This window comes from Corvus kubaryi, unplaced genomic scaffold (genome assembly GCF_017639235.1).
Source record: "Corvus kubaryi isolate FWS band 111438036 unplaced genomic scaffold, C.kubaryi_AGA036_p1.0 71, whole genome shotgun sequence".
Taxonomy (NCBI): Eukaryota; Metazoa; Chordata; class Aves; order Passeriformes; family Corvidae; genus Corvus; species Corvus kubaryi.
In genome coordinates this window covers 3,259,408-3,285,829 of record NW_024582059.1, presented here as the reverse complement: position 1 = coordinate 3,285,829, position 26,422 = coordinate 3,259,408, and the positions used below count along the sequence as shown (strand labels likewise).

General features: G+C 39.9%; 1 protein-coding gene across 20 annotated transcripts in view; it reads left to right on the top strand.

The window, feature by feature from the left end:
- The window catches only part of COL25A1 (collagen type XXV alpha 1 chain), a 304,844-nt gene that overhangs the window by 203,057 nt on the left and 75,365 nt on the right, over positions 1-26,422 (top strand). For 15 of the 20 annotated variants that reach the window (XM_042050064.1, XM_042050063.1, XM_042050061.1 and 12 more), the window contains 4 exons: positions 9,967-10,038; positions 10,951-11,058; positions 14,171-14,206; positions 25,861-25,887. In XM_042050064.1, coding sequence (XP_041905998.1) covers positions 9,967-10,038; positions 10,951-11,058; positions 14,171-14,206; positions 25,861-25,887 — 243 coding nt within the window. Of the gene's footprint in view, positions 1-9,035; positions 9,096-9,966; positions 10,039-10,950; positions 11,059-14,170; positions 14,207-25,860; positions 25,888-26,422 lie in introns of all 20 variants that reach the window. The other 5 variants (XM_042050069.1, XM_042050066.1, XM_042050059.1 and 2 more) reach the window with 2 other exon arrangements.

Below are 26,422 nucleotides of genomic sequence, written 5' to 3'. Positions count from 1 at the left end.
TGTTGAAGAGGTGTAAGAACTATTGAGTGGTGAAGCATGTGTGGCTTTCAGTGCCAGGTCTGGAAGTGTTGGCAGCGCCTGATAAGAAGATTCGGGTTTGGTCAGTGTTACTGCAGTGGGACCTCTGCTATGCAGAGACTGTTGTGTCCCACTTTGCCAAAATACACTCCGTGTACTGTCAGGCTACTGAGCCATACAAATCACAGTTATGACTGTTTGTGGGTTTGGTAAATCAAGTGCAGATAAAAAGCAGAAAATATCCAACCTGAGGAGTTCATGTAGAAGGACATCACAAAGTTGTATCTGCAGCAGCAGCTGGCACTTGAGACTGAATTCTATATCTGATTACAGAAAAGGAGTTCAATAAGGTCAGAAATGGAGAGGAAGAGGTGGTGACTAGCATCTTGTGGACAAGCTGAAATTTCACCAACTCTTTAGTCAATGCATGTTCCAGTAACATACCTTCTATTTAAGTATATGGGTCTAGCTTGGGAAATTTAGCCAGTATTGGTTTTCCCTTAGTCTCTTTTGAATGTGTTCTACAACAACTTCTCCTTTTTCCACCTGCATATTTCACAAGTAATAAGTACCATGAAGCCTCTGACCATTTTATGTTTCATGGTACAGCAGTTATCTCTTCTGATGACTCTCTTCAGGGTGAATCTGCTCAACCTGCTGTGCCAGGGGATTTTCAATATAATTAGTAGAAATTTTATGTGTAAGCCACTCATGCACCAAATGAAACTAAACCCATTTAGTCCTGGTTGGTTACCTTTGCACGTAGTTTTCCATCACTGCCTGTATAAAATAAACGGGTTTGGAGGTAATGGCATACAATATTATTTTTGAGAAATATTGTACCCAAAAGTCACTGGGGCATGACATTAATGTGTGGATTTGACAAGTTTGCAGACAGATTGGATATAATATCCAAGAGCAGTGAACATTTTCATGCTAATTCATCTTTTACAGGTAAGGTGCCTGATGTTTCTTTGGGTTTATATTTTTACATAATCGGCTTGAAATAAGCATTTAACTTAGCAAAAACTGTTAGTGTTCCAAGCTATGACTGAAATTTCAAAATGACCCTTATTCTTTAGAAAAGCTACTTTCTTTCCAGGCATTTTAGTAAAAGAAATCAGAATAAAATGTAGACTGTCCAGGTCAAGATGAGACCTTACACTTCCAAAATTCTGCTGAAAAGAAAAGATGTTTGTGGAAACACTTTGCAAGAGGCAAAGATAATGCTGTTTCTGACCCACCCAAGTTTTCACCTTGAGATTTTTGCAGGATCTTTCTTTCTGAAATAATTTCAAAACTGCAAAAATAGTAATCAGTTATCTCAAAATGTCTGCAGTCACTGGACATGTAGAATATATACTGAACTGCTTTGAAGTTCAGGTTTTCTTGAAAATGCCTTCAATAAAGTCATACACTAAGAACTCAACCCTGCAAATACCACCCAGTGGTCAGGTACTTGTATTTTTAGAATAATGTGGCTGGGGTTTTGTGTTGGTTTTTTTTTCAAGAATCTGAGGAGTTTTCGTAAGTATTCAGAAGTAATGTGTGGATCAGTCTCCTTCATTGTGCAGAGATGGCATAAGGGCTCTAGTTCATAATGCCATGTGGCTTGATCTACCTATGTCCATGCTGTCTGTGGAAAATATGAGCCAAAACACATTCTAGTAGTGTGAGTGATATTGAAATTCATACCCTGGGTGTGAGTTTGAGCAGCAAGTTAATATAGCTTTTAATCATATGAGACCACCAATAAGGTAGTGATGGTGAGTCCTGATCTTACTAGGAAAAGATTATATTTTTATCTCTTTATGTATTTTTATATCAGATCTCTAATTACTGTGAAGTTGTGGCTGACTAAACATTTAGGTCAAATGCAGAACTAGCTTTCCTCGATACCAGTGTAAGAAATGGTAATATAAGTACATCTTTTGGATGCTCTTCTTTTTGCAGAGGGCATGGCTTCATGAAATGTCCATGGAGATTTGCTTTACTGTACTGAGCCATGAGAAAACTAAAAATGATGTAGTTCAGCCTGTGGACTGTTACACTAGATGGTGATATCAGGCTGCTCAGTTCCTGTTGTTCAGCTCTAGTCCAATTTACAAAAAGCTTTTGAAAATATCATGATGGTAGGATTGCAAAGGATGTACTGTCCAAGAAGAGACTGTACCTTGATAATGGAAATTGGTCTTCAGAGGTCAGTGTTTGGGAACAGAACAGCTGGTACAGAATGTCTTCACTGGATGTGGAGGGGAGCTTGGTAATCAAGGATGAGGAAGAGGCTGAGGTACTTAATGCCTTCTTTGCCTCAGTCTTCAACAGAAAGCAACACCCTTCTGTAAATGACATAATAAATATCTTCTGTCCTTTAGTTCAGATACATGAGTGATTTCTTACTTATCAGGGCTAGAAATCATTAGCTAGCAGCTGGTTTTAAATTGGTTTTGGTTTAGGTGAAATGAGATACCACCCAGAAGCCATATTAAGTATTTTCATAAAATGCTTTTCTCCTTTTGGTATGTTTAAGTAAGTTTTCCTGTTGGCTGGGGTGGCACAGAACTGATAATATCTCTAAAAATGTCTTAAGCAGGAAAGATGAAGTTCTAGAAAAGACAGGAACTCAGAAGTTTATTTTATTTTGTTAACCTTTATTGACTTGAAGATTAAAAACATTCCTTGAGTCCTGTTAAAACAGTTAGGTTCAGATAAAGATATAATGTTCTTTTCTAGTTAATCCTTTTCCCTGTTTACTTTTAATATATTTGCTACTTATTTGCTGCCTGGTAGAGAGAAATCATTGCTTTGCAAGTTCTACTTTTCTATGCTGACAGATTATTTCAAAATTACCTAATATTGACAAAACCAGTCCTGGAAGCAGTCTATTTACTGAAGTAACTAAATACAAGTGTGTGTGTATATATAGACATAAATTCTCTTTTAAAAGTGAAGTATTGCTTCACTTGTTCTATTATAGATACAACTTTTATAAACTATCCCATATTAAAGGGAAATTGAAGGTGTGAAAGCAGTAAATTTTGACCTGATTTTTTTTAAATGAAAAATTTAAAAAGCCTTTTTTAATATGTATGCATTATTATTAGTTAATATGTTTCTAGGAAATATATAATATTTTGAGCCTTTTCCTACTCCTAGTGACAATGCATGGAAAATCTGTATTCATGTCCTTAGAATCAGTACCTCAGTCATAAATTAGAAAATACTAGTTACTGAATGATGATTAAACCATGACCATTGACTTTTCACCCTCCTTTAAAGCCATCCTATTTGGTACTATATGGGGGGATTTGATTTTGGTTTGGGTTGTTTTCTTTGTTATTGTTTGGTTTTTTTAAAGAAAGGAACAGGTTTGCTTCACAAAATAAGTAGTAATATATAAGTTAATCTGATTTCCTGTCTTCCCCAAAAGCAAAACTTAGTTTTTTGGAGTGAGGTCAGGCTGACATTGCTAACTGTAATGAATATAGGTAAATCATTTATGTTAGAGGAAGCCTTGTTCCCAAAAGTTTCATGCTGATAATTTTTATCCTCATTCAACGTCTTGTCAAAGTGAAAATGTATAGTATTAGAGTCAAAATATTACGTTAATTAAATACAATTTTGCATAATTTAAACATACTCTATGAATTTCTACTGCTCTTGATGATTCTTATTTATGTCTAAAAGCATATTTTCTGTTTTACTGTATGTTACTTCAGACATGTAGCAGACACAGAGAGCTGCTTTAATTTCATACTTTACCAGTATGATTACACTCATGGTTGTTTCTTCTGTTGTTAATTGCCCTGTGTAAATCAAATTATAGATCAAGTTATAAGCTGTATCTAGCTACTGTTTCAGACTGCACTCTTAGTGTGCCACAATAAGAATATTTAAAAAGCATTAGTGATTCCTTCTGTTAACATAACTTTCACTGAAGCACAATCATTGAGAAAACTTCTGGACATCTGGTTTAATGCCAATTTGTCTGTGAGCAGTTAATTTAACTTCTAAGACTTTGTTTCCTTATCTGCCAGGAGGCAGCAGGGGTATTTACCTTCTCCGTTCCTGGGACTAATTATCTGTTCTACTTCACTGGTGTTGGGCTGTTGTGGCTCCCCTGTTTTCCATTAAGGCGAAACTAGGGTAACAAATTGGAGCAAGGTAACTTGGAGCTCTGTAATGAGGAAAAGTTAGGAAAGAACTCAGATGGTATTGGCTGCCAACTTTGTCTAAAGCACTGGGACACTCCGACTTGAGAGTCAGAGTTCACAAGAGTGTCCTTTTGGCTGTGAATGACTCTCTAGGGCCAAGCTATGCCTTTGATGTTCAGCTCCTGAGGTTCCCTTGGGGAATGCAGAACAGCTGTGACACTCCAGAGAAAGTGCCACATACCTGCTCCCGAGACGAGGATGTTGTCATTCCTGTCTTAAGAGCTAGGCAGTGCTTGTCTTGCTCTCCACCAGTTGGCTTGCATCTTGCCCCTTTTTAGTAATGCCAGAGGAATGGTGAGGAAGGAAGTCTCTGTACATCCTGTTCCTTTTTCTACCGTCCCGTCCTGTGACTGAAAATACATCATGAAGTTGTTGTATCTCCAACTACAGCTGTCATGCAAAAGTGCTGCAGAACTGAACATATGAGTTAGGCAAATTTGATTGAAAACAGCTCTAAAAAAATTTAATCCAATCCTAATAACCATCATAGAAGAAGCTTGAGCCACTTAACCTGCATCACATAAGTGCAGCAGGTATAAAATTTGAAGAGAACCACAAGCCAGGACAGAATATTTTTTCTTTGAGGAGCAGTTTGGTTATGGACCATCCCATCTTGCAGTTGACTGGATGCCTACAACCACTTTCAGTGAGAGTAGCAGGTTTGCCTTCGGGAAGGGTATTTTATGGAGGTCAGATGGTGATCACTCATCAGAACACATAATTGAGTTGTGTAGGAAAGACATTTTCCTCGCTGAAAATTCATCGGTCGGACAGAAGTAGAGGAGTTGGCTTTTTTGACTTTTATTCAGTTTGAATGCAGTGTGAGGTAGAATTCACTGTGAATACAGAGGTGATAATAGGAAATAATGCTTCTACAGTGATCTGTTTATGCCAGATCTTAAACACTATGTTTTTATTATTTTAATACAAAGTGTGAATCATTATATAATGTATTCAAATCAAAACTCTTTTCTGAATGTTTGCCAAAGTGAAAAGAAATTTCTGGATTCTTGTCTTGTTGTGGTGTACTGTTTTTGTTAGCAGATTTGCTGCTGGAGAAAGCAGCAGTTATGATAAAAGGGATTATATAAAAGAGCTCCTGCTGAGAGTCCATGGCACTGTACAGGGTGATACCAAACACTGTGTTCCCCAAGGAAGGTACAATAATTAGCCACAGGACTGGCACTCAGTCTCAGGGATTAATTAAAACTGGAGGTGGTGTTGGAGAGAGGCAGAGCAGCCATAAAGAGTGTCAGGATTACTCTGGCCTGAAGCCTGTGTGATTTGATGTGAAATAGCAGCAGCTGGCTGTAACCTTAGGAAGTGCAAGAGAACAGCAGGTGGTAATTCCTGTCTCATTTACCATGTCTTCACAGGAACATGCAAGCTTGTGCAGCTTGGGTTTATTGGCAGGTCAGAAGGAAAATCCTAGGGAGGACTATGACATTTACTATACTGAGCAAATGCAATAGTCAAACTGGAGCGTATGCAGCGCCGTGTAAAACCAGTAACACTGTTGCTTAATGTTACCATACTTGCCTTGTGACAGGGTTATAATATTGACCTCATGTGGACCAGTGGACAAAGCTGAAAGTACTGTGAAAAATCTAGGACAGCTAGTGGGAATTACATCCTTCAAGGCTATGATGAATGTAACAGGAGAACTATTTCATCTAGTTATAAATTCAGATGGGGAATGATACCATGTTCTGGCATCCCTTGGTTTTCTCAGTAGCCATTGTATGGGGCAAGTAGGGTTTACCTACGCTGCCAGGTAGGTAAGGTGGTCCCATGGCTGTTACCCTCTGTCAAGCATTGTGTTTTGCTTGGCATTTGGGCAAAAATGGCAGTGAGGCATGCAACAACTGTGCTAGTTTAGAAATTGTAGCCAGCTAGCATTTCAGGGTGAGCTTGAGTAGCTGTCAGCAGAGGAATTTAGTAGACCAGTGGTCGCTGTTGATGACTGTAGTGTTTTGTATTCTGTTAGGGCCTCCCAGGGTGGAGAACAAGAACCCTTCCTATGTGCAGTTCAAGAATCAAACCAAATAAAGAGAAAATTGAGTAACTTTAAATCCGTCGTTCAGAACAGCTTTAGATAGAGAAAAAATAAAACAGATCCAGGGGATATTTGTGGCTGTATTTATAGCAGTGACAGGAAAGGAAGAGAACTCACTTTGTGGGAAGGACAGCTCTTTTTATGCCTTTTTAGAAGCACATTGTGTGCCAACATTATCTTTCATGGATGCCAGAGGGTGCAATGCCTTCTAAAGCCTCCCACACATGCAAAAACTATGGACCCATTGTAGTTTCTTTGCTGGGTTCCATTTAGTGTTCCCGTGTTTCTGGCTCTCTCCAAAGATGGGTGTTACTCATGGGGAGATGATCCAGGTCCAAACTGGCATTGCACGTATCTCAGTGTTATGTCTAAGATTATGACTGCTTTGGGCAAAGGAAGGAAAGCTTTGTCCTACTTGGGAACAAGCTGAAAGAAGTAACTACTCTGCAGATGGAGGAATGGGATTGTCCCCTTTTCTCACGTGTTGTTTATGTAGGCAGAAAACTGCAGGACTGATAGCTGATCTTGAACTTGCCTGTGGGGTGTTGGGAAGCTTTGAAAATGCTGGGGCTGGACTGCGAAGTGCTGAATGTAAATGATTTTGTGTACAGCTACACAAATCTTTCCGAAGTCTTCCATTTCTTCCCAAGGAAAAAAAAAATCTTTCATGACAAACCAGTATATTTTCTGCATAAGTGCCTTTCTTAATTAATTCTCGGTTCTCCATCATGTTGAAGATGAAATAAATCCAAATTAATATGAGTTTAAAACATCCAATTGCAAATATACTAATTTAGAGGTAACTGAAAATTACTGTGCTGTAATTCTAAATGCTGATAAATAAAAAAATGAAGTTGTTTAAAAATTTTCTGTTTATCCATTTTTTCAATAAATGTCATTTATTGCTTGCTATTCAGATTTTACTTCTTATGTAGGTTTCTTGTTTGTGCTCCTTTCCATTACATGGGTATTGTAGTTTTATCTAGGAGAGAAATGGACCATGTGCACAGCAGGGCTAATGAGTCACAGATGTAAAGATTCTGGCACATTACTAGCTAATAACTTCTTTAACTTATATTCCATAATAAGATAAATGCAAATTTGATACATCTGTTTCCTAAATGATGTATCATTCCAGTCTTATCAGTGTCTCAGGAGTGAGTCTCTTTATATGTTGTGAGTTTTAGCCTTTTTTGGTTTTGTTTTCTGTTTATTTGTTTCTAAAGAGGAGATTTCAGGTCACTGAGCAATGCAGTTAGCCACACCACAGTTCATCCCAGGAAGTGGGAAGGCTGCATTTAGCCACTGGCTTTATGGGATCGACTTACAGGGTCTCAGCTTCCTCATCTCATGGATGTATAGCAGGAATAAAGATGCTAAATGCAACTCCAAGATGTCAGCGAAGAACATGTATGCATCACAAAGTTACTCTGCCTTTTTTGTAAAGGCTGGTGCAGTCTTTGTGATCTAGAGGATCTCTGGTGTGGTTGCACGTGGAGATGAACAGAGCAAGTACTTGCCACATTAAAAGAATCTGCTGCAGCTGAGAGACCTGGGAGGCTGCCCTGGGCCAGCTGGGCTGCAAAGAGCTCGTGTGCTACAGCAACATGGGCTGCAACAGCAGAGCCTTCATGCGGGACTCCCCAGAAGGCCGCTTGCCTGGCAGCAAGAGTCGGCCGCAGCCTCCCCTTTCGGAGGTGCTAAGCTGCCATGGTGCAGCTGTTTGCTGCAGGAGGAGCCCCCAGAGGGGCTGTGCTACCAACTCCACCTCATAAAGGTGGTCTGTGGGCATGTAGGGGGCTTAGAGCTCCTGGCTAAATTTTATTCTGTGTTCCTCAGCCTCTCTGCCGTTGAACAAGCCTCTGCTTCTGACAATGTGCTATGCTAAAGGCAAGGAGAGGACTTAGGGGTTTTCTCCTCTGTAGGAATTCACTGCTTAGCTGCATAAGGTTTTGGCTTTATCAGAAGGTTTAATTCATAACCCTACAAGGTAGCTCAAGAAAGGTGTTGAACTGAGAGCAAAATTCACCCCCTTGTATTGTGACAGCAGGCCACAATTACCACACTCTTCCCTTTTCCTACCAGCACAGTACAAGTTCTGCACATATTGGTAGAGTAGAATATGAGAAACCATATGTGGCATACAACACTTGAGGGGTAAAAATGGATGTGAAAATACTGCTATGTATGTCTTGAAAATTTTGACCATGGCCCTTATGGACTACCCAATATCTAGCAGTAGATTTATGTTCAGTGTTTATAGTTAGGTATGTGCTACCAGTTTATGTGCTGAATGTCATATGTTAAACAGAATGTGAGGAGCAGGATATTAATTATGCAAAGTACTTCAGTGTATACTGTCATTGCTGTCAAGTTCTGCAGCAATCCAGAGTCTTTCTACTTTTCACTTTTTGAAGTGCTGTAGTACATTTCAATTGAAAATGGCTAAGTCATGTGCTGGCTGATAGTCTTAACAATTGTCAAATGATCATAATTTATTGTAATTTTAAGGAAAGACACCTTCATGGTGTCCTTCTAAAATCTCTTGATACTCCTATTGTGAGCTTGCATCTGCAGTGCAGTGCAGACCCAGCTCTGTTTCCCATATGACAGAGAGGCCATTTCCTGTCAGTCGGCAGTGTGGGGTGTACTAAACGTAGTGTTTGTTCTGTTTGTCTGTTAGTAAATTGTGTCTCTGTGATGTTTGTGTTGTGCTGTTCTCGTACCATGTTATGCTGTGTCCCTAGGGCCTGCCAGGCTTCCCCACAGTTGCTGCTCTGCACAGTAATCAGATCCTCACCGTCAAGGTTTGTGGCTGACATGTGCCTGTTCAGTCAGGTCTCTCTGTATCAGCATAAAAGTGCACATGAAAAATTGTTTTTAACATGGAATATGAGTGAATCCTTATGGTGTACCTACACCAACCCTCACTGCCTTTGCATTGATCTAAGTACTCCAGATGCAGAGTGTGGGATCAAATCTGTAACTGTGTATGGTGTTACCCCTGGAAATGCCTACATTCCCCCTGGTCTTGGTCAGTATCTTACTTTCAGATGAGGTTTTTCCTGTTGTTTAGCTTCCCTGAGGCATACATGAGTGTGGAAAATGTCAGCGAACTCTATACTGGTTACATGTCGAGTCAGATAATTGTGTTAGATATCAGAGGTTTACTCTGTACATCCATATTTTTTCAAAGTGGATTTGCAAATTAAGCAGGAAGCAATCTGGTCAAGCTGGAGCTTCAGTCCTTATGAAAATAACACCATTCTTCATGGCACAATATGCTGGTTAGAAAATCTGACTGAAAGTTGAACTGGTGCTTTGTCTCTAGAAGCTTTGCTGAAAGAACAACATATAAAAATACTGAGTTTTAGAGCCTGGGTAATGAAAAAACTAATATACATGCAGAATTCTCACGCAAAATCTGGGGAGAAAGCAGTTACACATTTAAGTCATTGTATATGATTTAATTCATAAGCAGTATGTCCTGTACAATAGAGGTAATTTTTTTCCAAAAGTAAATGCACAGTTTCTTTCAGGCAGAAGCACCAGTTCATATTACATTAGCTATTAAAAATCTAATGAATATGTCTTTATTTCTTTCTCGGGCCTTCTGATGTCTATTCTTCAATTCTCTCATCTCTGATCTTCAACCTTTGACCTCACCTGCCTGATCAGATGGTGTTTCCTAAAATCAATCATGGGTTTCTCTCTGCTGATCAGCAGCTCATTAAACGCCGCCTCATTAAGGTAGTGCTTCATCTCACTGGAGTCTGGTTCTTCTTTACACTCAGTTTACTCTTTGCTGTACCTTTTTATCAGATGCCTTCTTACAGCAGGTTATTCATTTGAAAAGGCTTTGAAATTAAGCAACTGTTAATGGTATTAACAGTTAAAAGACTATGGGTGGCTTTGCTAAGTGATCCACATTTGAGATGCCAGCAGAGCAGCTTTTTCCAGCGGTTTGCAGTGACATGCTGGAAATAACTAAAGTACCATTTTGGGATGTCTTTTCTTTTTTAGAGGGGAAGGTAATATGTTTTGACAACTGTCTTGAAAATTGACTTTTGCAAATTAATAGGTAAAAATGAAGAGAGCTAGCTAATTGTCACTATAAAACAGCCTCCCGAAACAGATGGAAAACTATGTACAACTTCATGAAAAAGCAGTTATTTTCCATGCTTGTTTTTGAAATCTACCAATATATCGTTCATGGGCTTGGAAAATTGCTGTGCAAATCTGTATATTCTCAGATGTGACTTTCCTTCTTCGCCTCAGCTTTGTTATGATTATGCAAATCATGAAGCAAACAGATGCTTATCGAAAACAGTCACTTGCTCTGGAGAACTAGATGAGTAAAATATTTCAAGACTATCCCAAATTTTGGCATATGTGCTGTGGTAAGAGAAGCAGTTTGGAATCTAAACCTTCTGCTCTGTGGCTGATGGCACCAGACAGATACAAACTGTTGTCACCAGACAGATACAAACTGTTGGTCTTCAAGGCAAAGTGCTGTTTCTGCCATAAGTAGTGAAGAAGTCACTGTCCAGTTCATGGCAGCTTCTTCCAGCCCGTCTTGCTCTCTTTGTGGGTGAATTGTGTGTGTTTTTATGTGGTTGATGCCTCTAAAGCAAACTTGTCATGAGTTTTTTGTTGGTTTAGGGGGACCAAGGACAAGCTGGACCCCCTGGACCTCCAGGGCCACCAGGACCCAGAGGTCCCCCAGGAGATACTGGCAAAGATGGTCCTCGTGGGATGCCTGGCTTAACGGTGAGTTAGTCTGTTGCTGCCTTGGTGTCCAAATTTCTCTCCAGTGTATGCCAGTGTAGTGTCAAATACATTTTCTGAGGTAAGACTGGCAGGTAAGACGTGCAGAAGCTGAACCACAGGCAGATTTCATGGTGTACCCGAAGTCCCACACACACAGAACAAGTGTATAGCAGGGCCAGAAGTAACACCAAGGTTCCTTGCCTCCCACCCCTGGCAGTGTCCCCACACTTTCTAAGGTTTCTCAGTTGCTCACTGATGTTTAATAGCTGTGTGAGGAGAGTCTGCCCCTTTCCATGAGTAATAAATGTCTCTATTCAAACTTCAAGGTAAAGCTGAATTTGAGACCTCGCAGTGTGGATGTGCTTTACTTTTCACTTCTTAATGGTTTAACCTCAAAAGTCATGGAATAAAGTAATAAGGTGCTAAAGCTGCCCAAAGTATGATGAAGTTTGGAGTTAGATTCTGCCATCTCTAAACAAGAACAGTACCATTTTTTTTGACTCAGCCTCTGTTTCATTAGGACAAGCAGCAGAATCCAGTATATTGTGCATTGTTTGTTTTAGGCACAGGATCAGTCCCACACTTCTTAAACAGATGCCTAAACACATGACTTTTTAGCAAAGTATGTGTTTGATTTTGGTTTTATATTTTGTGGCCTCCTTAATTTTTATTCCTTTGAAAGACGGATCTTTCTTTCCATTTCCGTGAATGCCACGGAATGTGTTATCAGTGTGGAAATGGAATCACAGACAGGAGGGAGACATGAAAATTGAAATGGCACATGTACAGATGCACACGCACCTTCACATGCGTGACAAGTAAAGATTGTGGCCAAGAAGACACATGGGGAACCAGCAAGGTGAGGACCAGCACTGGAAACAAACTGGTTTCTTGAAGGAAAAGCATAGGTTGTTACATGAGGCCAGGACAGGAAGGCATAATTTTCTCCTGCACAGCCTTTTTAGGTAAAACCAAAAAAAGAAATATCTACACTCCTGTTCTAATGCTATTCAGGTATTAACTGTCTAAATGTAATATAGCATGACAGTAGTAAGATGCTGCTAAAATTTCCTGTGAAAATCCAGCAAAGCTGGCCAGTTGAAACTTCTAGGACTCTAGGTCTGCTGCTGCTGTTGTTGTTTTGGCTTGATTTTTTACCACTACTGCCCTCATAAGTTCTAGCTCAAGGTTATGAAATTACATTAAAAGTCTGGAGCTCTCATTGGGATGCTTTACTTTGGCAGTCTTCTCTTTCTTGTTAATCCTGTGGCACATCAGGCCTTGGGTCTCTTCTGGGTCTCCCTTGTGTTCTTTTATTGTGGTTAAATGGACTGTGGTCAGGAGAGTTGATGCTGGTTTGATCTGGCAAGGGCAAGACTGAAACCAGAGTCCATTTCTGACTGCAGGGATAGTGCTTTAGTAATTCCCATACATGGGGCTGGCAGAATCAGCTGACCTTGCTGATTACAGTGTGGCTGCATGTTGCTCTGTGCTTTTTAGCTAAGGGATCATTAGTGTTTCTCATATCAGGAAAGTCATCCATTTTATGCAATGAGGTCATTCCATTTTATAATAGTTCTGTAGTGATTTTGACTTTAGATGGCAAGAAAGAGATTCTTTTTATAGTTTCTAAGCTGTGGCTATCTTAAGCCCTCTAACATTATGGAAAATCAGTTCATAATAGTGCTTTAGAATCAGATACAAACAAGCACTCAGGTAGAAACCGTCCAGTTCGCTGCCCCTCGCTACTGTTCTGTACCCTCAGGTTAATGTTCCTGATCCTCAGAAGGCTTGTTCCTCCATGGCTGTGTGATACACAGTCAAATAGGAGAGCTGTAAAGGGAAAACTTAACTGAGATGTAAGGACAGCTTTGTCTTTGAGGTAAAGAATTGTGTGGACCTTTGAGCTAGTGAGCTGAAAACAGCAGCTGCACTGTGCTGTGAGCTGGGGCGTTGCAGCATCACGCAGCTATAGGAGGATGTCCTTACAGTGACCAATGACCATAGGCAGACATTGCCTCTTTTGCAGGGTTAGAGAAAGCAGGGCTTCTATTCCAGCCTGTCCTTCTCAAGAAAGAAGGTTTACAATCACCACAGCTGTAAGGTGGTGTTTTGGGGCAATGACTGGCCACAAATCAGTGCCTCCATGGCTTCTTTCTCCCAGCTGTCTCGGTGTGTTTGCAGGTGCTGCGTGTTTGCTTCTGAGTGCAATGCACACACACCCAGAGAAGCAGTTCTGATTCTTTTCAGTTGCCAAGAACAACGACATCAGAGCAGTTCTCGTCAATTTTAGGACAGGCTTTCTTTTATGACAAAGCTGCTAAAGAGGACCCTGCAGCTGTGCTGATACAACAGTGCACGGACTGCCCTATGCTCTGTTGGGTTTTCAAGGGAGTGACGTATAAACCAGACCGCTAAAATGATAGGAGCTCTGGGGTTTTTGGATGGGTATTTTTAGCCCGTATTGTATGACTGATATGTTTTACTGTCTCTTTATGTGTTCATATGGGAAGAAAGGGGAGAAGATAGATTCTATCTTTAGGTAGAGTTGTGCCCACAGAAAGAGAATACATTGGAAGAATGATGGGTTACCATTTTGAAAGTAAATCCAGGTATTTAACAGCTGAGTAATTACTGCCTGGCTTCAAAATACCAGTATTCATGGTTTTATAGAACATGGTAATTGACAGTGGTAAGTTATGCCTGCTGGCTGAGGTGATGACACAGAACAGTAATCTTGGAATACGTAAACTGTGGGATACAGCAGATACGTGAAAATAACCTTTCTGCATCCTTCAGCACCATGGAATGGAATATTATGTTTGGAACCAAGGGACAGAGTCAGAACACCAGCATCTAACTCTTGCCTTGAGAACGATACCATTGCATGATTGTGGAGTAGTACTTCTTAAGATGTCTGTGATTTGGACTACCAGGTTAAAAAGCAAAAAAGTAATAGTTTAATGTGCAGTCAAAAAGCAAAAACGTAATAGTTTAATGTGCAGTCAGCTGCCATACCTGTTTGGGAATTTCTAAGATACTTTGTTACTGGATAGAAAACTGGATTCAAGACATGTTGCTGAAATTATTCACTCCTTTTTTTTATTCAAAGGGTGAGCCAGGAAAACCAGGAGAACAAGGACTGACAGTAAGTATTCTTCCAGTTTGCTAAGAAAGTGTAACATGACACATACCTTTTAAAATGGGAAATTCCAAAAAGATTTATGGCTGTGTGTTTCCTAACCTTCCTTTGTCACAGGCTATTTGAAGCCTTGTTTGTGAAGAAACACAAGAGAGAAAACATCCTCTGTTTAAATAGAGTCACCTGTCACATAAGGCCAACTTCTTTAAGCTTGCAGAAGCAGAGGGAAATAAAACAGCTAAGGGCACAGCAAAACAAAAAAAGAACCAAGCCAGGGGTCACAGCTCTTGGCACCCTCTTAACAGTGTCTCTAAGTTGAGCTGTTTCTACCTTGAGGCCATTGAGCAGCACAGGAATCCTCTACTTGTTTTACGGGCCAAAATTCAAGCTGTCTCTGTAGCAAGGACTCTGGACAGAACAGTGAAGACACAGCACTGAAACTCTCAGAATGTTCTCTTCTGAGGTTTCAGTTTTTTCCTCTGTGTGTGTCAAATACTTCCTATTCATTTGGAAGTAAATTGAAGCTCCACTGGTTGTAAATCAGCTTCAGCCACAGGTTAAGGCATCATAAGTTTCTGCCTGTCACATATTCCCAGAACTGTGGAACATGCAGTGATTTTTCTCCCTTAAGATCTCTCTAAACATGGTCATTTTTATTTTTATGAGAGATGACAGGTTGTAGCCCAAGGCATGTGGTTTTTATTCCTGAGTGTTTCTGAGGAGGAGGATTATCAGTAATAATCAGCTCAAAAATCCGTGCAGATATGATTACTATCTAAATTTGTGAAGCTTTAAACAGGCACAGTGATATTTTACCTTGAGAAATTGCAAAACATTTTCAATTGACAAAATCCAATATATTTTGAAAGAAAAGAACTAAGATTCTGAGACCTCGAAGTATCTGCTGTGATCAGGTAGTTAAAGGCCTGTACTTTCTCATTTTGCAATAAAGGTTTATCAATTTCAAAATCAAAGCCTCCCAAAGGTAGTACCTCATGTTTTAGCATGCTTCTGTGCTCTTTTTTAATCTGTTCTTCTGGTTTCTGGGGGCCTGGGAAGAGTAGATGCAATAGCTAGGAAGGGAGCTTTTTTGGTTTGTTTTGTTGTATTTGGAAGATTCTCCTATTTGACCTCTGGACAGAACTCACTCAGGTTCTGCAATAGTGTCTTCTTTCTATTCAAGACCAGATCTGAAGAGTCATGGGATCCTTGAGGGCTTTTAATCCATCACCTTTTAGTCCCCATGTTCAGAGCATTCCCACTGCTTTAATGTAACTATCTGTGTGTAAGAACTAAAAAACTGCTACTACTCTGTTTCTCTAAATGCAGATGTGTTTAGATAGGAAGAAGAGGTGTTTGAAAATCAAATCAGCAAGCTTGAGTTGGAGAAAGATCCCAGATTACATGAATTTCCACCTCCCAAATGTCTTCTTGAAAAGTCAGTCTGACAGCTTAAATGTTAGGTTGTGTATAGATCAAGTGAAGAGCATCAGAGTATCAGGGAGGTAATTAGTTTCTTTTTATTCTTCTTGGTGCTTCTGACATACTCTTTGTGCCAGTACAGATTTGCAGAGTCTCTTTTCTCTGTAAAATGTTACAATTATTCAGGGACTGTCTAGCTGCTTCTGACAATTTCTGTCCTGCATTTAATGAATTTCCATATTGGAAATTCAGATACTGCTGCCAGAACAGCTGATTTCCCAACATGTATGTTGTAAGATTGCATTGTTAGAAAAAATAGGTATATTATGTGGTGAGGAGCACAGGCCCTTTTTTTGGGTTTCTTTTTGTGCATTTTTCATCTATTATTTTTTCAAAGTAAAGGAAAATGGAGATCTCTGCCCAGAGGAGCTTCTAGGTTGTTTCTGCAGGGATTCTTTTGTAAGGACTTGCCTTTGTTTCACACCAAGAGTCTGCAGTCCGAGTTAGCTTCCTGTTTTTCTTCCCAATGAAACTGAAACCGGGAATCCAATGAGTTCCATAAAGTACTACCAGTCCTTGTCTCCCAAAGGTCCATATGTTGGAGTGTGCTGTGGTTTCCTACTTGCCCATGTGGCCAAGGCCCTTTCCAGTAAGATGCAAGTACTGTGGCATATATTCTGATTCTTCCTCTGAGATGGAGGCAGGATGCAGCCAAGAAGAGCGCTAAATGTTGGGAGAGAATTCCTACAGCTTGGGTGCACATGCTGAACGTTGTGGAAAATGAAGGCTGTTTATAGCCTATAGGGTCACACTCTCAGTGGCTTTAAATCCCATCCTGCTCTTCAAGTTAAGGAGAGCAGCAATCCTGACCTCTGCATTATAGTAATGGGGACAGAACATTTTTCTCTTTCAAAAGCATTTTTTACACCTGAATTTGGTAACATGCCTTGGTATTTCTAGATGAATGTACATGTTATTGATAGAGCTGGCAAACTTAGTACCTGTGAACCAGCAGTGGTATGGCTTGAAATGACTTAGTTTTCTGTTTTCTCGCAAGAAGGGGAATAAATTTCTTGAAGAGTACAAGGTATGGCAACAGAAATAGGTAACGGTGTTTTCCAGCTTGTTCCTCAAGATGTGGGGAAGCCTGACAAGCGTGTGACACACGCTGAGTAAGGCGTGACACACTGTGAATCAATACGTACGGGTAACCAGGGCAACCACGAAGCCACAGCTGAAATGCAAAGAGTAGATTTATTTCATTAGCTCACTAACAGCACCAGGTAACTGGGACACACAGAGCCACAGCTCCATTAGGCTCAGTTCATCCTAGTGAAAAGAGACACACAGGATACAGGCTCTGCTGGGCTCAGTTCATCCTAGCGCACAGCAGGGGTGGGGTGGGGCTGCTACTGGCCCCAATATATCGAAGGGTTCCTGCAGGAGCAGTTTATCACAAGGCTGTGCTTCTAACGAGCACTCTCTCTCCCAGCAGAAGGCTCAAGTATGTCTGTGACAGTGTATTATCTCCACACAGGAATTCTGCTTCTTGAAACAGGCAGAGGATGAGCAACAGTAGACATAATAAGTGGAGTTTCCCCACACCAAAATTCTTGGTCTTCCCAGCTGCAAGGTCACTTTGAGTGAAATTATTTCCTCCTCGACAAATCTTGTGGGTTCCACCCTTTCCTCCCAACACCTGCTCAGGCAGTGTGTTCCTTGATGCACAGAAGGTTGAAATTATTTTAATGCATTTGGAATTCTGGGAACATTCATGTTCTCCTTTCAATGTAACAGGAAATCCAGTGACTCTAGTGACAAGACGGCAATTTGCTCCAACTGAGAATCTGCTGCCATGGTTTTCTTCATATTTAATGAAGTTCTGTGTTGGGAAATAAAAAGAAAATTATGTTTCAGGGTGATGTTCTGAGAGAGGGCAGTAATAACCTTCCTCCCTCTCAGGCAGTAGAGGTTTGCTTGGACGATATGCAGAGAATGAGAGTGTTTGAGTTCTGTGACATGAGTTCTGCTTTGGCACAAGAGTTCAACTTCAAGACAAGGAATGGCCTTTCTTTTTCCCTATTTCCAGTGTAAAAAAAAATGTGTGGGTTATGGCATGGTGGTGGGACAGTTTAGGATGTGGGAGGTTTAGTTGTTTAGTTGCTTAGTTGTCAGGAGTCTCTCATTCCCTGTTAAAAATCATTCCAGGTTGTCCAAATGCCAGCCAGCGATCTTTTGCTTGTCTGTCCTTATGGTTGAGATGCTTGGGAGAACTCTTTGCAAGGGTTTTTTGGCTGTGTTTGTTGCTGTGTCAGGAAGAATATGTTTTCTCTTTGAGCCAAGAAATTTCAATTTCTTTTTAGGTGAGATGGAGGTTTAAGTTATAAAGATGTGACTGCATGCATCTTTAATGTTAGAAGAGAATGAAAGAATGACTAGTAGTTGAAATTTGTGTCTGGTTTCCATGACACTTGAAAGCCCTGCAAGATGTACTTTCTTCAAGAGTTGAAGGTATCATTCCTCTGTGCAGAAAGGATTAAGAGAATTCAGAGGGAGGCCAAGCAGTGGGGTGACCAAAGGGATTAAGTTTTGAAATATTATGTGGAACAAGAAAAATGTGTGCTGCTCAAGAGAGAAGGCCAGTAGTTTCCATAGTTTTTCAACCTTCTCAGTTAAAGTTGTGTCCTGCCTCTCATAATTCATCCTGCTTCCCCTGCCATTTGTCTGCAATTCTTGGTGATAAAGACTCTTGAATACCATAAAAGAGTTTTTCCAGTTTATCTTCTCATTTTCAGAATGAATAATAGATGGATTTGGAATTTGTTTCTACCCAAGAGTTAGGATTTCTGGTTGCAGGCTATTCATGAGAACTTAGAGTCAGTGATGGAAAATACTAAAGGCTGACACTCATAGATCAATGTGTTCAGATTCATAATATGCAGTGGGATAGAAGTGTGTGCAAGGGATGGTTTTGTTCCTAATTTCCATGTGGGAGATTTTTCTGTGCTTTTATGTGTAAAGTATTTTCCACTAGTTCATATGAATAAAAATGTGGAATATTAAAATATGCTATGTTTTCAGCTCCTTTTTTCAGAGGGAAATTTAAACATGTTTAGCATACAGTGACTTCTTGTCAGTGGAAGAAAAGCTCCATGTATTATTTTCTTCCCCAAAATAGGCTTTGAAGACAGATAAGTAATTTTGCAGATGTTTTACAGGAACAGAATGCTCCAGAATAACCAGAGAACTCAGGTAAAGGTGTCTCTTTGCAAAAGAACTCTATACTATAATGATTAACACAAATGCAAAATCCCTCTGCTTTAAGATACATTGTTTTCCAAACTAGTACTTTTGTGCTTATACAGATTTGCTGGGCATCTGTTCAAGAAAATAAAAGGTAATGTTATTGCTTTTACTGGTTGTTCAAAAAAAGGAGGATGTTCTTCCAAAGGATATAGCCATATTTGTGAAAGACAGTGGAAAAGTGTAACCTTGCAGTTAAGTCTGAAAAATGTCACATCTTTAAAATGAATTAACACTATTTTTCATCTTAGGTTAAAATGAACTCACAGGGACCAGGCAGAATTGTCTGGGAAGTGCTGCTGGTTTCAATTCAGCCTTTCAGGCCAATGGTCAAGGCCAGATTCTCAGCTGCTGTGAATCTTCATAGCTCCTCTGGGAAGCTACTAATTGTGATTTTTGTTTTCAATGGCCAGAGTTCTGTAGGCGCCTTCTTTGTTTTATTCTGGTAGCATGTTCATAGTAAATTTTATAAGGTGTTGTTCTTAAGCTGTTTAGCTGCAAAAGTTTATGAGAACTAGCAGATGAAATGGAAATTCTCAGCCTGTGCCTTTCATAGCAACTATTCTTGTTCTTCACCCGTAAGGTTGCACTGGGCTTAACTTGCCGGAGATCTCAGGAAAAATAGTCAGGCATTTTGGAACCTCTGCACTTCAGTAATGGCTGCCACAACAATGACTAAAAGAATGAAGATAAGAAGCTCTTCTTGAGCACTAATTAATAGTTACTGCAGCTTTTTTTGTCAGTTAAGGTAGATGGCATGGGAGGGGGTCACTGCTTTATGAGAAGCTGTAAGAAGTTTTTCATCATAGTTGATCTGTTTTCTTAGCTGATCATTCTTATATCTAGGTGATGTATCAATATTACAGCATTGAACATTTCAGTACCAACATTCTAGAAACTGTAATCTTTATGAAACACTCCTCAACCATGCAGGTACATATTTTCAGAATTTTACACAAAGGCAATGGGATCCAGACACAAGATCCACTGAAATGCAGGTGAATGCTTTGTATGAAACCTGTGCTTCCTTTTCATGTTTATTTGCTAGTTCAGGTTTCCATTTTCAGTCCTTTATGCCATTAGACTGGTAAGATATTGGTTTGTGAGAATAAGGAAGGGATCATGCCCCTGTACTCAGTGCTGGTCAGGCTGCACCTTGAGTGCTAGGTCCGATTCTGGGCCCCTCACTACATGAAGGACATTGACGCACTGTAGAGTGTCCAGAGAGGGGCAGCAGAGCTGCTGAAGGGCCTGGAGCACAGGTCCTGTGAGGAACAACAGAAGGAGCTGGGGTGTTTCACCTGGAGAAAAGGAGGCTCAGGGATGACCTTCTTGTTGTCTGTAGTTACCTGAAAGGAGGTTGTAGCCAGGTGGGGTTTGATCTCTTCTCCCAAGTAACAAGTGATAGGACAAGAGGAAAGTGCCTCAAGTTGCATTAGTGGAGGTTTAGATTGGCTGTTAGGAAAAATTTCTTCATGGAAAGAGTTGTCAAGCTTAGGACCAGGCTGCCCAGAGAAGTGGTTTAATCACCACTGCTGGAGTTATTTAGAAGGTGCGTAGATGTGGCACTCAGGGACGTGGTTTAGTGCTGAACTTGGCAGTGTTAGGTTGACAGTTGGGCTCAATGATCTTAAACATATTTTCCAATCTAAATGATTTCATTATTCTATTCTAAGTGTTTAATGATTCTTACAGGCAGCAAAGGGGAAATATCTGTTCTCAGGAACAGTCCTGGAAGTTCTTTTGTTTCACAGAAATATAGGCACATTACTTCCCAGAGGCCTTCTGGTTACAAAGAGCTTTTACTTTCACAGAGGGTATGGAAGTAAAAAAACCACAAACTTTTGCTTGTTTTGTTGTTTGGTTGTGTTTTTTGGGTGGTTTTTTTGTTTGCAGGGCTTTGGAATAAGAGAGTTTTTTATGACAGTGTATTGCACCATTGTGACCTATTTTGCTGTATAACTTACTGAGTATACAGAAACATTCATGTTTTCATTATATTTTTGTTAGGCATTTTCATTTGGTGTTTGTGCTCATTGTCCATGAACTCTGACACCTTGTAAAACAAATCATTATTCCTGCCCCAGACCTGCAAATTGAAAATGCCCCAGCTTTTTATTTCATACATTTCTTCAAACATTAAGCAACCGAGTCCCTAGAACTTGAATACAAAAGTATTGAGAGGGTTGCTAATGTACGACACCCCAAATTAATCTCTCTCTCTCTTTGAAACTGCAGCTTTAACCTTTACAGGGCAGAAGTTTCTTATTTTGCAGCTTGCTAAAACACAGGGAACATATTAAGCATAAAAGGAAAATATAGTTGTAACATTAGAAGGGAGGTGTAGTAAGGAAACTGGACCCCAAACTTTGTTTTAATTACATTTAGCTAAATCTTTTCAGTCTGATTTGGTTTAGGGGGGTTTGCTTGTTCGTTGGGTTTTTTGTTATTAGTTTTTGATGTGTTTTGTGTTGTTTTGTTTTTTTAATTTATTGTGAATAGTTACTTGTTAAGGACAAACTGGAATGTCCAAGTTCATGCAATCATTTCTATTATGCAAAGTCTTGACGTGCATCAGTCTCTGGAGGTTTGGCTGATTTCCAAAAACAGTGATGGAAGAATGCCATTCATAGTGGAAATATTTTACCTTTTAAAAACACAATTACGTAGAAGACTTTTGTACATATTTGTTTATCCTTAGTTAGCCCATTTTCCAAGTGTTTAGGTATTATCAATAATTCTCTGTCTCCAGAGAAACACAGAGAGCAGCTGAATTTCTTTGGAGCAAAACACCTTGTTTTTCCATCCTCCTACTGTGGAGTTACTTGAATGAGAACCTATTTCAGAGAAGCCCTGCCACAGCTGCCTTGCTAGTTTAGTCAGTTGGACATGATGGCAAAGGGCTCTTCTGAAATGTTCATGATGGCTGAAAGAGTTAGAACTATTTTTTATTTTCATTATATTTTGTTATCTTCCTATTCTGGGCAAGTCTTGTAACCAAAATTTTCAGCCTTCTCAGTTGAAATTCCTCTGCAAATGTGTGTCAATTTGAGGAAAAATGGCATAATCCTCAAAAATGCTCAGCAGTTATTTCATCTGAACAGTTTTCATAAACTTTCTTTGAAATTTTTGAAGCCTAGATGCTCTTTATAAAATGAGCTTTTTGACATCAATTGCCAATGGTTTAGGAGTTGATTCTAAGAATCCCTGCATGGAAACTCTGGCAGCTTTCAATGATGCAGGCAAAAGACAAATATTTGCTATCAACGTAATCTGCATAGACTATTATGGAGTGATTTATATATATATATATATATATATTTGTAGTAGGCAGGTAAAAAGGTAAAAAATTCTGTACCTCTGGGATTGTTTTGTTTTCTTGATCAGCTGATGGTTTTAGAGGGCTGGGGTTTGTTTTAGGTCCTTCATATACCCAGGTATGATGGTGACAGAGGCTGAGTGTTACCTGTGGTGTAGTTGGAGCCTCCAGCTGGTGGAGGTAACTGCACGTTCTGTGTGTGTGTGGTCACTGCAGAGCCGAGGCTTTGGGCTTGAGGGGAATGAGGTGGGGACCCATGGCAGCAGCTCTGCACTGGCTGCCAGGACCCAGGGGCAGAATAGCTGTCCAGAGGGAAGCTTAGCTGAGCCTGCATTTACAAAGCATCTCTTTGGTTGCGCTGGAGCAAACAGCAGCCTTGGGATATTGCGGCAGCTGTTATGGAGCACAGAGCAGTTGAAGGAAAACAAAACAAAGCATCCTGAGGAATTGGTTGGAAACTTTCACATATTTCTTGCCTTCTGCTTCTGTTTTAAGACTTACATAGAGATTGTGGTTGCTGGTCTAACTGTCTGTTTCTCAAGTGGGTACCACAGCATGCTCCCCAGTTCAGTAGAGTAATATGGGGGAAAAATCCACATGTTCATGTGGAATTTTCTACAGAGATTCTTTTAAAAGCTATCCTTTACACCTCTGGAAATGAGCTAAAGCCTTGTTGTTTGTTTGTTTGTTTGTTTTTAATTTTCTTTGTTTTATTCTTTCATATTGTTTTCTTTCTCCCAGATTTTATTTACTTGCTTATTTCTATCTCTCCAGTGTCACTCTGTGCCTTGCTCAGAGATTGTAGGTAACTCTAGAAAAGTAGGCACAAATCTGGGGTGTTGTACAGGTTTGGGTTTTTTGGTTTTTTTTTGAAGTAGTTTTCCATTAGTAACTTAATTTCACATTTTCTGTTAAGTGGCTGCTTGCAGGCTTATGTGGGGGAGAGATGAGAGCTGTCAATGGATGAGCTATTAAGTTTCCAGTGGCTTTGAGCCTCTTTCCCAATGCTAGGGAGCAGTGTGTTAAAGAAAAATTGTTTCTATTCAGGTGTGTTTTGTGGTCAGAACATTCTAAGGATAAGAACCACTTGTTGAATTGTGAAGTGTATCAATTTAGGTAAGCTTTTATTTGAAATTGGTTTTCTGAGTCAATACCATACTGTTTCTGAAGGTAGCTGTACTGTTGAGGACTGTTCTTGTCATCAAGTGGCTCAGTGGATGTTAAACACCAGGGCTACTTCCAGTCTGAGTAAAGGCTTTAGTACCAGAAATGGAAAACTTCTAATTGCATAAGATATTTATTGATAAGTATCCGCTGCTTCTTTTCTCTGAGTGATTTATTTTAAAGGCTCCCTAAGAGCAAGACCATGCTACTGTGTAAATATTTGCATATTCAGTAACTCATCTGGAGAAGCTGGAATGGTGTCAGGGATGAGGAGAAAATTCTGGGGGAAAAAAGAGTTTTCTGCAATATCTTGAATTATATCCATCCCACAGGCTGACAGCTGCAAGCACCAGGCACAAAGTCCTCAACAGAGAATACATTTAACAGGTTGCTTTGGGGGATAATATTAGTAAGTGAATTATCCTTTCACCTTCATACAGTAGTATTGTGTTAAGAGCTCCCAAATGGTAATTTAATATAGCTGAAGGTCTTTAGAAGGTTTTAATAGCTTCTTAAGTAGTTATAAACTGATATATCCATCCCTTGGACATAAAAATAGCTGGTATGATCTGTGAAGGGGGTCTTCAGTTGTTCTGTATTCAGTTTGGCCTACTGATAGAGGGATTTTTCCTAAGACATGAAGTAACCCCAAATTGTAGCTGGTTAGTACACAACAGGTCAACAGACCTGATGCCCAGGATATAGACATTTGGAGCCTATTTTGATAATGTTGATGCAGGAAAAGCACTAGTTTGAGCATTAATTTTATGGAGTTTTTAAGATGCTAGAGAAACTTGTGTCTTTCTCACAGAAGAAGAGAAGGATGGTGTCAAGCACTTGAAGAAGGGGAAAAACACTGTTTGTGGACTTGTTGTTATACTTGTGGTTCCTCACCCAGCAGATCACTCTCACTCTCAGGCACTTACTGAAAAGAATACTTGATTTAAACAGCAGTTTTTCTGAAACACAGTGAGCTGGGGACATTTTTCTCCATCTGAAAAATACATTTACTGCTCTGACCATCGCCAGTGCTGAGTGCTTAGGTACTTTTGCTTTCTTTTGAAGACAAGGAAGTAAAATTGTCACCCTCTACCTCAGAGGTGGTTTTCCTTTATCAGAATCTGTCTGTACAGTCCAAGGGAGATGCTCACAATACTCTCTTCCAGTTAAGACAATCAGGCAAAAGTTTGGAGAAGCAACATTGATCTGTGCTTTTGCAGGTTTGATGCCAAATCTTAGACACATGAATCCACATTTAAAACTGCAAGGCTTTCATCTGCATCAGTGGATACAGCACCCAGAATTACCACCAGTGGAGCTTTTTCCTCTTAGCAGTTTAAACTTACATTGGAGCAATGTTCCAACCAGCCCTGCATCTACCAACAGTGGAGAATTCTGCCTAACTTCACACTAATTTCAGAATAAAATCAGCATCAAATTTTGAAGCAGCAATCCTTTTGTTTTTCTGACTATCTGTTATCAATCAATTATTCTTTTATTCTTTCTCACATTAGAAGGATTTGGATTCCCCAGTTTTTCTGGGTTTTTTTGCACCCTCAGGGCCTCAGAATTCACCTTGCTTGATACAGCACCAGCACACACAGTTTGCACCAGTGCCCGTAGTAGGAACCTAGGGACAAAAGTGCATAGAACTCTGGTGGACATGGTCTGGCTGTTACCGAAACAGACTGCCAAAGTGTCCAAGACATGGTTGCTTCATCTACTTTGTACCTGTTTCTTCTGTCTACTGTGGCCACCTGGGTACTTCAGAGACACCAGATGAGAAATGGGTCCTATCACTATTGATGAGCCTTGGACTCCTGTATGACACTAAGCAGTTAAGCTTTCCTAAGTTGAGATGTCTCTTCCTGCCTTCTCAGGTCATGGGGACAAAATGCTCCTAAGAGCATTCTTAACAATTTCTGAAGTTAATGATTTTTCTCTTCACTTGCAAATGATGGCACACAGGATATATATATATATATGTTGCGTATAACACAGTCGTGTGTGCTGATACTTAGAAGGTGGGAAGATTTTGAGGTTTATGCTTCTCTCTATCTTAAAAATGCTTGTTTGCATAAACCTTGTTTTTATGCTGACAAGCTGATATATTACTGTGGACACACAACTGGCTGTTAGCTGACATAAGAGAGAGAAAAAACACAGTCATCTTAATGCTGAGAGATTTGTCAGTATTAGAAGAAACAGATGGCTTGGAAAAGATTAGAAGGGGGAAAATTTGAGTATTCTAGTTAGTAGTTAGATCAGTTCCAAAAGTGAAAAGATTCATTGTGCATTTTGAGCATAAAGTTTTACTTTTCCTTGATTTATAAAACATCAGCTGGTTTCAGTCCAGTATCAGAGTGCTTACACAATAAGACAGTCTTAATTATTCATTTGAGTTTAAATTGGCTGGAGTTTTGATGTTAATTGAATTGTTTTCCCTTTGCAGGGACCTCAGGGGCCTCCAGGACAAAAGGTATAGTATAAACAACAATACTGTGAAAGTGATTATTCCTCCTGTGCCAAATTGCAAGCAGAAAAGGTGAATGGAATAAGCTACTGTACAGTGCATTGACTCAATTAGCTTAGGTTCTGAATTTTGCTTTTGCAAAATGCAGCCCTATAATGTGAGGCACAAGATTTCTCATTTCCCCCATCATAGGAAGTTGAAGCAATGCAGAGCAGACTGTTTCAATCTGTCTGCTTAACTTTCAGGTGAAAAGGTCATTATAATTTTCTCATTCATACACTGGTACGATTAGGAAACCAAAGTTAAAACATTGTGAAAGGTGGGGAGATAAAGTTTCTGATTAAATGCATGTCCTTACTCAAGTAGATCAGTGCCATATGACTAAAGAATTGACCAGCAGAAACAAAGGACGTGGGTGTTGCTGATAAATAGTGCTTGGTTGGTGGTGTTCAGGTGGTCTGCTGGTGTCTTCCTGTTCCTTCAGTAACCTGAGACCTGACTTCCTGGGAATGCCTTCAGCATTATTTACACTCATTAAAGC